Raw genomic sequence first — 15,839 nt, forward strand, 5'->3', positions numbered from 1 at the left:
GAACTATAGTATTTTCGTCAGTAATGTATTCTGATATTGAAATTTATAGCACTGAAAATATTGAAATCAATAATAATGACAACGATTGATCATCGATTTGTTCCTTCAGACGACATACCGTAATTATTTCCGCTCCGCTGTAAATCCATCTTGCCCAGCCTTATTATTGCACGTTTCCCCGATTTACCTGGGGAGGGTTTGAATGCCTCTCAATACATTTGTGTGTCTAGTAGAGGTCAGCACGAACAGATATCCGCCTGAGCCAATGAGATAACAATTAATTTGACATTAAAAGTATTATCTTACCCATTTATTTCTCCAGCATCAGGCTGTAGGGCTCATGTTTGCGGATGTCATAAACTGGGTTTAAGCTTAAACTTTAATGACTCCCAATAGGGGGTCCAGAACTACCCATTTACAGTAGGAGGGAGAGAGATTATTTAGAGGAGCGGTGTAGATAATCGTTGGACTAATAGATAGATAGATAGATAGATAGATAGATAGATAGATAGATAGATAGATAGATAGATAGATAGATAGATATGAACTTTACTCGATTTGGACATATCGAGAGATACAGGTGCCATGTTCAACTAACAGTAATTTAACTACATCCTTGAAATAAAAGTTTCCTTACAAATATAGATCAAGAGGAAGATAGTTGTCTTATTGGAGCATCTATGCTGAGACATTTGTCAATCTGCCAAAATAAAAAAAACACTTTACAAAGAACAAGTCACTGACATGACACGCCCACTCCCACAAGCTTTCAAAAAGCACAGCCCAAGATTTACATCTGCTCTTGGTGCTTTTGGAAGGGTTAACATATTAGAAAGAGAAGAAGCTTCCCTGGCCAATCAGCTCCAGGCTGTGCAAGCTATAATATAGCACTAAAGACAGACGGCTCTCAAAGGCTCCTCAGCCCTGCTTGCTCCCACCATTACAATCAAACCTTTTTTTTTTTTTCCCCTATTTTTTTTTTTTTTTTTTTTACTCCCCCCCCACCCCCTCGTTTACTGTGATCCGTGTCTTACGTCTTAACTCCGATGTGTAGCACACAGCTATTTCAGCACCTGTCTTGGAGGGAATCGGTGGATACTATCAGAGGCAGGCAGCGCGCAAGGACATAGGAGAGAGGCTATCTATCTAGAGAGCTGACGGAGATCACGACTGAGCTGTGGGAGTCATTGGATTCACATGGACGAGATGCTGGTGCTGACGCGAATTCTTCTGGTGGGGGTGATCAGTGCTTTGGTGGTTCCTCCTGGCTTGACCTGTGGACCAGGCAGGGGCATTGGCAAAAGAAGACACCCCAAAAAGCTGACCCCTTTAGCTTATAAGCAATTCATTCCCAATGTCGCTGAAAAAACACTGGGAGCTAGTGGAAGATATGAAGGAAAGATTACTAGGAACTCGGAGAGGTTTAAAGAGCTCACCCCAAATTATAACTCTGACATCATTTTTAAAGACGAGGAGAACACCGCAGCAGACAGACTCATGACTCAGGTACATATAGAAACCTGTTAAATTCATTTGATCAGTCATTCTCTTATGTCCATCATAATAGGTCAATATAACTGCTGTTTTGAATGGAGACAGACTTTTTGCCTTTTGTGGTTGTAGCTTATTTCATTAGATGTCATTTCCTTCAACCTGTTCCATCTCAGACACCTACATTACAAAACATCTGACCCTGAACAATTCCTCCCCTCACAAGCACTGTTACAGCCATGAGCTGAAATACTGTATCAAGCAAAGTGGTAATGAGCACTCATTCATTCTTGACATATAATGACAGACATTCGCCTCCCTGGTTAATCAGACTGGGGCTGCTCTCAGTATTTAGTGCCTAGTTATCCTTCCACAATAGGCAGTTAAATCTCAATCGACCGCCTCCTCTTGTAAATCGCTTCTGTTGGCTATAGCAATATTTGCAGCATTGCCCATCAGAGCGTGAATGTATTGATATGTATTTAAGGATGGCCAGAGTCGGCTCCTCTGCTCCCTTTCTTAGATAGGGACTTGCAACTTGGGGAGATGACATCATTTCTGCTCATAAATGAATAGAGTCCTACAAAAAGAGTGATGGGATATTTAACTCCATCAACACCATACATGCAGTGCTTTGCACATTGGCAGGGAATGCTACAGATAAAGGATGGAGACAGATATATAGGTCACCCTGGTTTGCCTGCACTTCTAGGATGTATACAAGTCCCAGATGTGTACAAATATGTCAGGGCGTTAAACCTACTACACAAGATCGTTTATTTCTTTCCTGTCTCTCGAGGATTTTTTCAGCTAAGTGACAGATTCCCCTCGGAATCTCAGTGCAGCCAAGTTACATTTCCCTGTCCCTCAAGGAACTGACTGCCAGATCAATTCAATGAGCACAGATCAACCAGCCGGGCTTCAGGGTCACCCTTCTTAAGTCCTGTCACGCCGGAGGGCTGCGCAGCATCACTCTTATATATTTATATCAGCACGGTGCTTATCAAACATTCATATTAGCATAGACATAGGTACAGGCACTCATATAGGCAGATAGATATAAGCAGTTTATCCTATAAGAGGAGCCATTTGGTCTCAGGGATCAGATCCAACGTGACTCTTCTCAGCACTGAGCCTCTACAAGCCAGACACATCTTACATTTTCAGCTCCACTTACTCATCACTTGTATCGATCGCAACGGCTAGTGTTTCAGTTTGTGTGCCTCTGTACAGCAAGAAGATGGACAATGTTTGGAGCCTAGGGAAAGAAGACTTAATGCCCCAATGCCACGCAGAAGCAGCACATTATAGAGGTGACTAGATAGATAGATAGATAGATAGATAGATAGATAGATAGATAGATAGATAGATAGATAGATAGATAGATAGATAGTAAGATAGATAGATAGATAAATATATATATATATATATATATATATATATATATATATATATATAGATAGATAGATAGATAGATTAGATGGATAGATAGATAGATAGATAGATAGATAGATAGATAGATAGATAGATAGATAGATAAAAAGAAACATAGATAGATAGATATGAGATAGATAGATAGATATGAGATAGATAGATAGATAGATAGATAGATAGATAGATAGATAGATATGAGATAGATAGATATGAGATAGATAGATAGATAGATAGATAGATAGATAGATAGAAAGAACTTTGAGACAGATCTAAGACTATGAGATAAATGATAGATAGAGAGAGGGGGAGACAGAGAGAATAGACAGATAGTGAAATAGAATTAAGTAGTGCTGCAGTATATATTAGTGTCTATGCCCAGACCATGTTCCTTCCCGGTAATACCCATTCCTAAAGGTAGGCGCACCCTTCTTGGGTAGGAGTTGTAATTTAGGCGCCGTTTTGCCACTCTCACTGCATTAGTTTTGCTTCGTTTGAACTCATGACCTTCTGTCAACTTTCCTTAAGAAAAACTAACAACAGCAAAGAGTTCTTCCTTGGTCGGCCAGAGCCATGCCAGGCAGAGCCCCTGCCACCAGGTGGGTTTATACGCCATAGTCCTGCTGTGGTGATTGCAGTTGCAGTGTAGCACAGGGGAAATGCCTGCACTCAGTTGGCTCACCAGCTATTAAAACAATGTAAAGTGGTTATTGGGCTATTTTCTACTTAACAATCTCTTGTTCAGCTGAATTATTGGCAAGTGCATGGACCCGCCTCACCAGTCTATCTACTATGTAAAGATTTCCACTCAATGGGAATGTTAAACTTTCAAAATATTTGTTTAATGCGTTAGTTACTAGTTAATATTAACTGAAGTGGGAGAGACAGGGAGAAGCAGAGAGACAGCCGCAGAATGACAGACTAAGGTAAAGGGAAGGTGTGTGGGCGGTGATACAGGTTGGGAAATAAGGAGGGGGGCAAGGGGAGGTAAAAGGCCCAATATATACAATTAGCTTCAGAATCTCTACCATGAAATCCATTTTATATTATATTGGTTCATTGACTTAGGAAGAAAGGAGAGAACATTGGATTTCTGTGAATTAAATAGCAGCCAGGTGTTATGCAGACACCTAGGTACATATAGAGTGTGGAATGTAGAGATCAGGCTGATATTTTGGAAGCCCACCAGATTGTTTACCCTAACAGGTAACTGCTAAGTGTTTCCATTTGTGAAGAGATTAGAAACTGCCAGGGAGGGCTTGTTGAACAACTTCTCCTGAACACAAAGCTTAGCGCTGGCTGCCCTGCTGGGCTTCACGTTGGCTGAGCAGAATTGGGGTTGATTTGTGGCACACGACCCAGTGAATTCATGAATAGCCTAATCTTCACGGATGTGAATCTGACAATACAGCTTTAGCTGGCAGTAAAGGACTGGGCTGTGCTAACGCCTGTCAAAGCCGGACTATCTGTGTATCATAAATCATATGTCAAAAATGTATATTGTACCTCGCCGTATCAATATTTTGCTCAACAAATAAAGATAACATAGTAAGAGGCTACAGAATAAAATGCCCTTCCTAGACAAAGCCATAGTCACAATTTCTATAAACTAGAAAAAGTTAGTGTAAACAAGGTTCCTAAAGCAATACACACATTAATATATATATATATATATATATATATATATATATATATATATATATATATACAAGAATGGATGGGTAGTTTATATAATTATTTGTGTTACATATCTGTTTTCTCAAATATCCCATTCAATATTAACATATACACTAAAGATATTTTTTTTCTTTCAAAATATTCAAAACTACATGTCATGCTCCATATATGGCATGGCTAGAGACTATTTCTAAACTTACAAATACAAATCAATTCATTGGCAAGCTGCGAAACTTTCTTTCCTGTATTTCAGTTAATCTCTTGTTCGTTAAGAGTTAATATATATATATATAAAAAAAATCTTCAAAATCCATCACTCCCCAACCTGTAATTCTTCATTAGGCGTTATTATGATATTATAAATGTATATATCTTAATTTATGGGATATGGCTGGCATAGGCAACCTGTGGCTAGTTGTTGTGGAACTAGATGTCCCAGCATGCCATGTCAAGTCAGAGGTTAGCAAGGTATGCCTAGACGTATGGATACACAGAAGCTTGCAGCCACATGTTGCCTAAGACTGGGATATTTGATGCCAAGATGTAGATGACAGGTACTCCCCTATCACTCCTGCATAATTTAGTGCTTCAAACTTACTTTTGCTGAAGTTAATTCAAGTTCTGCGTTCTAACGCTACCCCCCTAACCCCCCCCCCCCCCATCACTATAACATCTAGTCTTATGATTACTGGCAGTCATATACATTTGTAAATATACAGAAAAAGTGATGTTTGTACTCCTGACGCTCCTATGTGCTGCCTTCAGTCATGTATACTGCCCTTTCTTTTTGCATAAATTCTTTAAAAAAGTCTGACATGTATAGATGGGAGATGGAAGGCAATAGGGAAAACAAATGTATTGATGTCATAAAGACTGAAGGAGAATAGTTTTTTTAAAGTGACATGCAAGATAAATAATGTTTGCTCACTCCTTGTCTTAAAGTACAACTCACCTGTTATTTTAACATTGTTATCTTCTCTGTCCCTGCCCTATCTGGTTTACAATTCCCAGCATGTTTCCTTCACGGGCAGCAGTTATCGAGATCCCATAAGAACTGTTCTCTATAGATGTTTGCAACAGAGTGTTTCTGAGGCACTCTATACCTCCAGCGCTAAGGACCCTACTGAGTGATCTGCAAGGCGAGGTCTTGCCCAGTAGATAATGGTGTGTGAGTGTATTGAGAGACTTTTCAACAAGGAATTAATGTGAAAAGGATCCACAGACTTTCCGGTGTAAATCCTGGGTCCCCATTTAAAGGGCTGACAGCATTTGTCTTCTAGAACAAGTTTGATATTTTTAAAGTCCATAGCATTAGTTTTAGGTAGCATGGTGACTGACTGACATCTTTAGATCCTCAGACGCTATGCAGAACAGTTTCTTCTGTTCCTTTAGCATTCCCCTGTCTTTTGGTTGCTTAGGCCTGATTACTGGTGGGCTAGCAACATTTAGGCAGACGATGGGACTCAGAAAGTTCAGAAGGAGGAGTATTTCCAGATATAAAGTAAAAAATATGAGGGGGCAGGGGGGAGTCTAGAAATAAAGATTACAATATCAAGTAATTAATGCTTGGAACTACTGTAAACATGTTTTGGATAAACAGTTTTATCTTCAGAATATAGTCTTAATAAGTACATGGCCATCTGCCATCAAGATTCTAGACTACTATCAATGAAATAAAGGGTTTGGAAGCCCTATGTGAATCTGCACCAAGGTTGTGGTAATTATTCGGTAATTCGCTAAATGACATTTTAATGTGGTTGAAAGGACCAATAACATGTCATTAAGGTGCAAGGGAGCTATTCCACCAGACTAAGAGAAGTTTCATTCAAACAATTTATAAAGAGGGCTACATATTCCATGATGCCTGCTCTGGCCAGAGTGACTGGACGTTATGTAATGCACTTCGCCTTCTTCGTGGCTCATTATTTACAAAAGTTACTCTACAGTTCCGAGCAGGCAGTGGTCATTTGGCAAGGGGACAAGGTAATAAATGTATTATAACTTAAAAAAAAAGAAGTTGTAACTGACTCTTTATCTAAGCACACAATTCTTATCATAAAACGAGGAATGTCCATACTACAAACCTGTACGGCAGGTTCTTGCAACAGTTTGGAGTTTTGTATTCTGCAAATAATTCTCTACTCTCTCCTTGTTTGTTACCCTCCTCTAGAGATGTAAAGACAAACTCAACGCCTTGGCCATCTCTGTGATGAATCAGTGGCCGGGGGTGAAATTGCGGGTGACAGAGGGCTGGGATGAAGATGGGCACCACTCGGAAGAGTCATTACACTATGAAGGGCGAGCAGTTGACATCACGACCTCTGATAGGGAACGTAGTAAATACGGCATGCTGGCCAGACTGGCGGTAGAGGCTGGATTTGACTGGGTCTACTATGAGTCCAAAGCTCACATTCACTGCTCTGTTAAAGCAGGTAAGATCCCCAAATACATGTGTCACCTTCTCTCCATTAACAATACTGTAGCCCAAAAACCTATGTCTTATAACAACCAGGAAGTTCCTCAAAAGTCCACAAGTTCCTGAGGATATTAAGAAATAAGTGAATAATTCCAGTTCTAAAATAAATTGAAACCTGGTTTAAAAAAATGTTTAACCCCTTCAAATCTGTCCATTAGAAGAATCCCATTATCAGTTTTTGAAAACTGAAAATAACCCAGATAACTTTGTTTGGTTCCAGAGGGAAATTGTCTACATTCTCCTAAGAGTATTTAAACAGCGTTTAAAGTATCCCCCTTAACGTTCAGCTGCTTGGCAGATAAATCAGATCAATCTGGTGACATTAATCTGAAACAAATTATTTAACTTATATTTACGTAATTTCAGTAATAGCTGCAGAGAAATGATTAAACTTGGAAAACACACAGCCTATAAATACAGACTCATAATAAAGTCGAATATTGTAGTTTAATGCTAATTTTATGAGCAGTAATATCTGTATTCAGTAAGGAGCAACAAATAGTATTATTTTCTTTTGTACTGCTTTATGTCTACCAGATATTGTTGTGCTTAGCAGTATAACGGTAGTAAATGATCAAACGTTGGGGCTTTTCATGATAAATAACAGAGCCTTTACAAGTCCCCAATAGCCTATAAAGGAAATATGTTTTTAATTTAAAGTAGTCCCTCAGTATGTATATTTAGCACTCATATAGCAGTTAATTAAAATTTCACCGGCTCTGTTAAATTCTATCAACAAAATTAGTTCCCAGAAGTAATGTGGTTTTTGGGATGAACAGAATCTAATAAATTTTAAGACTTCCTCGGCTAACAAATGCATCAGGCTCTCTACTTTACATTTACTAAAGACTGAAAGCTGGTGGTAAACTTTCCAGAGGTAGGTAACCTGTGGCTCTCAAATTGTTGTGGCACTACAAACACCAGCACTCCCTTCCAGGCAAAAGGACTGCTAGCCTGCAGATTCTCAACCCTTTACTAAGTTACACATAACTAGCCAGATGTCGTGGAAATCCTTAATTCTGCATAGATAAATGTATCGAATTAACAGGTCCACCTCTCCCACCTTCTTCCCGAACATTACCAGAGGGGCTATATCAGCAGATTGCATTCATATTGCTTTTAAATATATTGCAAGCAACCCATAGTGGAACGTTTAGTTCATACAGACAGTTATACTTATATCTTACTTAAAGTTATTTGGACAAAAGTTATAATATATATATATATATATATATATATATATATGTGTGTGTGTGTGTGTGTGTGTGTGTGTAAGTGTGAGTGTGAATGTGAGTGTGTGTGTGTGTGTGTGTGTATAGCATTGTGCACGATAGACGTATCATCTGACTTGTGAACTTACAATTCCCAGAATTCCCTGCCAGACACAAAATAAAAACCTTTGTTAAGTACCGAAAGACTGCCATAGTAAGTTGAAGTTACACACCAATTAAACACCTGCAGTAAAAGTAGATTTGATAAAGTGTTTTGTAGGATTACAAGGTACATTGTGCACTTAAGTCTTGTTCACTAGAAGACCTTGATTTTGTTTGTGATGTAGTCCTATTAGAAGTTATTGGATCCCAGTTACCTCCCATAATTATATCACCATCATCAGTCACTAATTATATAATATAAATATGCGTATATATATATATATATATATATATATATATATATATATATATGAAATAAGACAGTGCTAACTGAATTATAGGTAATCCGGAGCAAGGATTCACTCGGCACTGTTTTATTTCTGGTGTGCAGCATATACCCTTGTCGGCCAGTGCATGAAGAATCATTAGAAAGCATGTTGCATCAGAGGTTATTTTTGGTGTATTATGGAGACTGACTACCTGAATAACACTGAATTCTTAATGATGTCACTAAAGTTATTAAATTCATTATTAAGTTGAGCTATCGCTTCACAGTGCACGTTAAACGACCATTGGAGGTTATCAAATTCCAAACGACTTTACCCAGAAATCTAGAGAGATCGTCGTCTTTAGGGCATCACCCCGTGGAACGCACAGCGAGCAGGACTAAGATTTGCTTTCCATGCACTTAGAACGCCACATACTGTCACAAATCAGCAACAGCTCCCATTTGTTATACCAGCATCTATGATCAGCTGCAAGATAAAGCTTTGAGCCAGGCTACAGAATAACGATCTGTCACCAGGAGGTGTTTTCTGATAAGTGATCAGAGCCTGTAAATTTCAGTTGAAGTATTGGGGAGTAAAGATAGACGTAAACTTTTTAAGGAAAAAAAAAACATATTTACCCCATTCTGTTCAAATGTAATCTATAAAATTAGTATATTTAAAATATAATTATATGTAATGAATTAGTGGCTGATGATTGTGATATATATATATATATATATATATATATATATATATATATATATATATATATATATATATATTATATCCACAGAAATATAGGGTGCTGCAGCTCTTTCATATTTTATTATATAATACTTCTTCTTAGAATTGATCTGATGAATTGGTGTTGCCATGTGAGGTCGTGTGACTGAGCTATCCTAAATTCAAGACCACAGCTTGAATTCCTACAGCTGAATCAGGGTTACCATTGTCCTAACTCTATTTCATGTCGGGGAATTTGATGAGGAGATTAAAGTCCATAGTTCCAAGCTGGAAGATTCTTTATCTAGATATCTTGTTTACTAAAAGTATGATCTTGGACAATGGACCCTAGGGATGAGAATTATTATCACCATGACAGAGAGGCAGGGTGGCATACTGAAGCTCACAGGGTATTTAGAGTAAGACTATTACATTTAAAATTCAAATACGGGGGTTTGAGTGTCTTGGAAAAGTGTCTGTGCTGTGCAAATAGTTCCTCTTGGATTTTGGAGTGTATGTGTGTGAATTAACAGCACATAGAGTTCCTGCACCTGAGTAAATAAGGGGGATGCTGGGAAGAAATTGAAGCATCCTCTCTTCCAAGAGTGCCTCCATTTTGTTACATGAATCAGAATGACAATTGGATTTTAATTAGAGAACCCAAACAAGTGCTGCTCAAAGCCCCCAGATCTTCACACCTCGGCCAATTCACTGGTATGTTTGTAGAGTAGCTGTGTAGGACGAGATCTATTCAACAGCCACCAAATATGCAAACAAAGCTGGTCTCTGCTTGAGACCAGCACTATGGGACCGGCCAGCAGCACAGACACTACAAAAAAAAAAAGTAAGAATCATGAATTGTTTGCTACCAGCTCCTTCCCCAGACTTTGAAAACATGTTTAATTTGTTAAATAGACGCGATAAAGTCGTTAGCTGATGAATAAAAATCTCATTTTCACCACTGTAGTTCTTCCTGAGTGAGCCATTAGTGTAGTGGTAACAAAGTAGCAGATTTGAGAGTTTATTTAAGGAATAAGGCTAACACTTTACCACTAGTAACATGGGTTTGGTCAGGCAGATCTCTACTTCACGCGTCTGAGCTCAGTGCACAGATTCCTAGATAGTGGATGAACACAATCCTCGCTCCTGACATTACATTTCCAAAACTGAACTGGTATCTGGAAAGGGAATGCAGTATATACTGTATTATTTACTGTTTAATGAAATTCATAGTGGCACCGGTTATTTATTTGTCATGCTCAGCTAAACATGTATACAACAATATTCCTTTTCTTATCTGCAGTGATCAGATTGTTCTAAAAAAAATAAAATGCTTAACTTAAGATATTTTTAAATAAATCGAATCTTTTATAAAATATCACATAGACCGGATCTAGTCATTTCAGTCAGTGGTTTACTGAGAGTCCATCAGTTTACGTTTGGTCTAGTGGGACATAATTTAACTAGTTAGGCAACGTGCCAACCGTCATCTCCTGTGGAACTACAAGTCCCAGAATGTTCCATCACCCAAAGGCATTCTGGAACGACGAGGTCTTCTATGTCTTTATTACGCCACTATTTGATACATGTACATTGCTGGGGTTTTTTCCTACATCCTTAATTAACTAAAAATAAAAGTGATCAAACGTTTGATTGGTATTTTGTGCGCTAATTATTTTGTTAAATGAATTCAGACATAGTGACCATTAGATGGATATTTCCCAGTGGCTGGTGTAAAGGTTTATGTCTGTGAGCATAGAATTAGGAGATATACGCTACTAAAAGAGTGTGAAAGCCCAATAACATTCATGAGATTTGTGTAATGGGATTATGGTACTGTCACTAACAACTAATTCATTTTGCTTTTACAGAGAACTCAGTGGCTGCAAAATCCGGTGGCTGCTTTCCGGCCAATGCTACAGTGTCCTTGGAGGGTGGTGGCATTAAGGCAGTGAAAGACCTGAGCCCAGGAGATCGGGTGCTGGCAGCAGACGAGGAGGGGAGGTTGGTCTACAGCGACTTCCTCACCTTCATAGATAAGCAGGAGAGTGTGAAGATGTTGTTCTATGTCATAGAGACATCTGAACCCAAAGAGACCATCCGTCTGACTGCTGCTCACCTTCTCTTCGTGTCACAGAGTCAAACCAATGGCACCAGGTCTCTCAAGTCTGTCTTTGCCAGTAATATACGTCCTGGAGATCAGGTGTTTATAGCCACTCAAGGGATGATGGGTCTGAAGGTGGTTACAGTGGAGAGAGTTTACCTTGAAGAAGACACTGGAGCTTATGCGCCCGTCACATCTCACGGGACAGTGGTCATCAACGGGGTCCTTGCTTCTTGCTATGCAGTCATTGAAGAACACAGTTGGGCACACATGGCATTTGCCCCACTGAGATTTGCCTTTAAACTTTTCTCATTCCTTTACCTTAAAGACTATAGCAACACATCTCCCACTTACCTTCAGGGTGAAGGAATTAACTGGTATTCACAAATACTTTATCAGTTAGGAACTTGGATCTTGGATAATGACTCTCTTCACCCACTGGGAATGTCAGCGGTGTCCAGTTGAAACATCCCCCCCACACATTACATTGAGAAAGACATTAATTTTTAATGTAGGACAGTCCAAAGTAGACACTAAGGAACAAGAGCCCCCCCCCCCAGACTTTATGTCGTTGTTATTATTATTATTGTATTATGATTTTGTTCATGCATCATGTTGTACTTTTCTTTTTTTTTCCTACTGAATATTTATTTGTTTGTTGTTCGAATAGATGTTTAATATGAACGAGACATTCGAGAAGCCTTAATTAGTTTCCTTGATAATTTATTCTCATGCGAACCTTTAATGGACTCACAAAAGTTCTCTGGCTTGAGTCCGCTTTAACACAGCAGATTCTATTTTTCTATATGTGAATTCAGTCATAACTTTTAGTTCTACACATCACCCTTGTCTTTTCATCACTATCCTGACAGGCCTCCACTGTGACTGTCCATAAGAGTCTAGCTAGGTCTGGCTGTCACTAAAAAGTGTTAAATAATTATAAGCAAAGACTTGTCTCAGCGGGGGTTCAGTAAATTATATTTTTATACACAGAATTGTAAATTAGATTTTTTTTTGTTGTTCAGAGATCAATACTTACTGAATTGCATTTCGTTTTTTGAAATAGTGTACAATACGAGAATATATTATTTTAATTTAAATAGTTTCGCAACGTAACGTTATCGCTTATCTATGTTTGTCATTATTATGTTTTAAAATGTTTTCCCCCCCTCTCTTTTGTATAAACATGCATCCGGTCACATTCATATAACTTGCAGACTGTTACACGAACTTCCTATTTTTTTTTTTAATTGTAAACAGTAGGAATCTTGTAATTTTAACCTCAAAAGAGTTTATTAGAAAGTCATATTTTTTAAGAAAATACAAAGCGCACACAAATTAGGACCTCCAGTGGATGAAGACTGTTGATGATTTGCATTAATAAATTGAATAACCGCTGTAAATTTACTAAAATGTATTTTTTGGAATACTTTGTAACGGCTTTAATAGTTTTATAGAAATAAAGTGTGCTATGCACAGCTTGCTTGGTATTTAATATTGACATATTGAAATAACATTCATTTTTCTCGTCATTCATGTAATGAGAAGGACTTTTCCTGCATTGCACGTTTTTTGCTAAATCCAGATTTATTTTCATTATGAAGTAGCAGAGATTAAATCACTTTTGCAAATACAAGTGATTTAAATTGATTTTTTTTTAATAACTGGCTATGCCGGAAATTCTAAGTATCATTACCTTTAAAATCCAAAAAGAGGAATCGTTTGAGTCTATAATTTTTTTACTTTGAATTTGGTGAATTAAAAATCGTAACAATTTGGCAAAAAAAATCATAATCACCCGACTACAACTTCAACGGAAATCGTTGTTTAATCTACACCATTGTAATGGGTATATAAGTAATTATCTTTTATATACTATTCGCCGCTATTAGTTAATTCATGCTATAATTGGTTACATAACTGCTGGATATGATGTGTGTAATTACTTTTACACATACTTAAGCTTTTTCCCGTTTGCCTAATCACTGACACTGCAAAAGATCAACCTCTCAATCAAAGATAATTTAGATACTATACATCTTGACAAGAGCAACACAAACTCTTTGACGGTATTTTGTTGGACAGGTTTAGGTGAACTGTGACTTTCCAGCTTCTGTCAAGTTACAGCTCCCGCCTGGGACTTGTAGTCCCACCGCATCTGGAGAGTTGGTGTATGGGGGGATTTAAACCAATGCGACACTTCTACAGAGTCATTTTGATTAAGCGTGAGGATCAAAATTAACCCTATAAATAGGGCAATATTTTATATCAGTTAACACATGCTTGATGAAACATATTGTCCCAAAAATACAGAGAAATAAACTTACCAGCATACTTTATAAGTGACAAATTCATCACTTCTATGCATAGTTTACATTGACACATACTGCATACATACATACATACATACATACATACATATATCCTATTATAGAAACAAATCTGAGTTGTATAAACACAAACATTACATTTCTCCATAGACAGTACAGGTGCCACCACACCATTGAAATATTTGACAATTGCACTCTAAAGGCATGTAACCATTAATTTAAATTAAGTTCTTACTTAATAGAAGTCCTTGTATTTAATCAATGAGTTATTTTTTTATTGGTTGGTTTGCTTAAGAGTTGATACCAAAAACCATTAAGGAAGTCAATGCAAAGCCTCACACAATGACACCAACATGGATAACTCCTGAATAAAAGGTGACAACATATTTAGTAGGCAATAAAGCAGGTCCCAGAATGTTTCGCAATTGTTCTGTCTTCACAGGAAATTCTGCACAATGACCATTAAGGAACCAATGCGCAATAGAGCCAATGATTCATTTTCAGATATGACAGGAATTTGAAATGTCATGTTGTGCCTGAACAGGAATGCTCATACCCAAGAATAATACTGAGGGGGCCTCCTTAATATTTACATGTGAAATGCTGTGCCAGTGTGCAAGACTTCAGGTAGGCGCTGAGCAATGCTACAAAAGGCTGAACTTTCTATCATCTTGCACAGAATACAGTCCCATCCTGGCACACAGAGTTCCAGGAAGAAACAAGGAAGCCCATCGCTCAATGATCCCTTAATAAAACTAGCAGGGCATCCTTAGAAAACAAAATGCAACATTTTTAATCTATAGGAGATTCAGGATGAACAACCACCTCACAATGGTTGGGCAGCACGGTGGCTTAGTGATTAGCACTTCTGCCTAACAGCACTGGGGTCATGAGTTCAATTCCTGACCATGGCCTTATCTGTGTCGAGTTTGTATGTTCTCCCTGTGTTTGCGTGGGTTTCCTTCGGGTGCTCCGGTTTCTTCCCACACTACAAAAACATACTGGTAGGTTAATTGGCTGCTATCAAATTGACCCTAGTCTCTCTCTCTCTGTCTGTGTCTGTGTGTGTGTGTTAGGGAATTTAGACTGTAAGCTCCAATGGGGCAGAGACTGATGTGAGTTCTCTGTACAGCGCTGTGGAATTAGTGGCGCTATATAAATAGCTGATGATGATGAATGGTTTGCAACTTACCTTGGCAAAAAGTATCCTCATTTCACACAATTTCCTGCAAGAACTGATGAAACCTGAACTAAATGGACTGGGTTTTGTTTGAGTAATGAGATCGCCTTTTGAGCTGCAGAGCAGTTATCAATTTGGTCAAGTCAAAGATCAGAATCATATCTTTACCAACATATTTCAATCCAATTTAAGGGACTGATTCTTTAAGGGACGTAAACGGCAATTTTGTGCATATAATCCACACAGTTACTGCATGTACAGAACCAGACCATACGCCACAGAAAGCAGCCACGTTCAATTCACCTTCGAATGGAAAGATCACTTACTACAGCCTATGATTTCAGGGTGTGAACGGGGTGGGGAACAGAAGTATACCCGTATGCCCGTAGTTAATGTACAGTAAGGGCGTGCCAAGCTCGAGCTCACACAGCAGCGTCCGATTCAGCCATAGGCATCTCTCAGGTGCATGTTTTTCCGCCACAACTCTTGCTCCAGCTACAGGTCTAGTCTAAGTGGCGATTACTAGTGATGGCGGCTGTGTATACATACTAGTACATGTGTTTGCAATCAGGAGCAACTGTAATAATGTATTTTATGTACAATAGATATTCATAGCATCCTAATAAATGTTTTTCATGGAAAAATAAATAAAAGAAAAACACTTTATTTTATAATGTTTTATCTTTAATGCCTATATACAGGTGACGTTAATTGGATAGGTTTTTCTTTCTGTGCATTCTTTGGTGAGTTTATTTTCCATATAGGTATTGGACGTATCCTGTAGT

At 38.2% G+C, this 15,839-nt stretch overlaps 1 protein-coding gene across 1 annotated transcript; it reads left to right on the top strand.

The window, feature by feature from the left end:
- The first annotated feature begins 828 nt into the window (after positions 1–828).
- SHH (sonic hedgehog signaling molecule) lies at positions 829–13,034 on the top strand. Its single transcript, XM_075212123.1, has 3 exons — positions 829–1,506; positions 6,770–7,031; positions 11,312–13,034. Exons 1-3 carry the CDS (start codon positions 1,198–1,200, stop codon positions 12,007–12,009), a joined length of 1,269 nt encoding a protein of 422 aa, XP_075068224.1. The 5' UTR covers positions 829–1,197; the 3' UTR covers positions 12,010–13,034.
- The last annotated feature ends 2,805 nt before the right edge of the window (positions 13,035–15,839 follow it).

Source organism: Mixophyes fleayi, chromosome 5 (genome assembly GCF_038048845.1).
Source record: "Mixophyes fleayi isolate aMixFle1 chromosome 5, aMixFle1.hap1, whole genome shotgun sequence".
In the NCBI taxonomy this organism is placed as follows: domain Eukaryota; kingdom Metazoa; phylum Chordata; class Amphibia; order Anura; family Limnodynastidae; genus Mixophyes; species Mixophyes fleayi.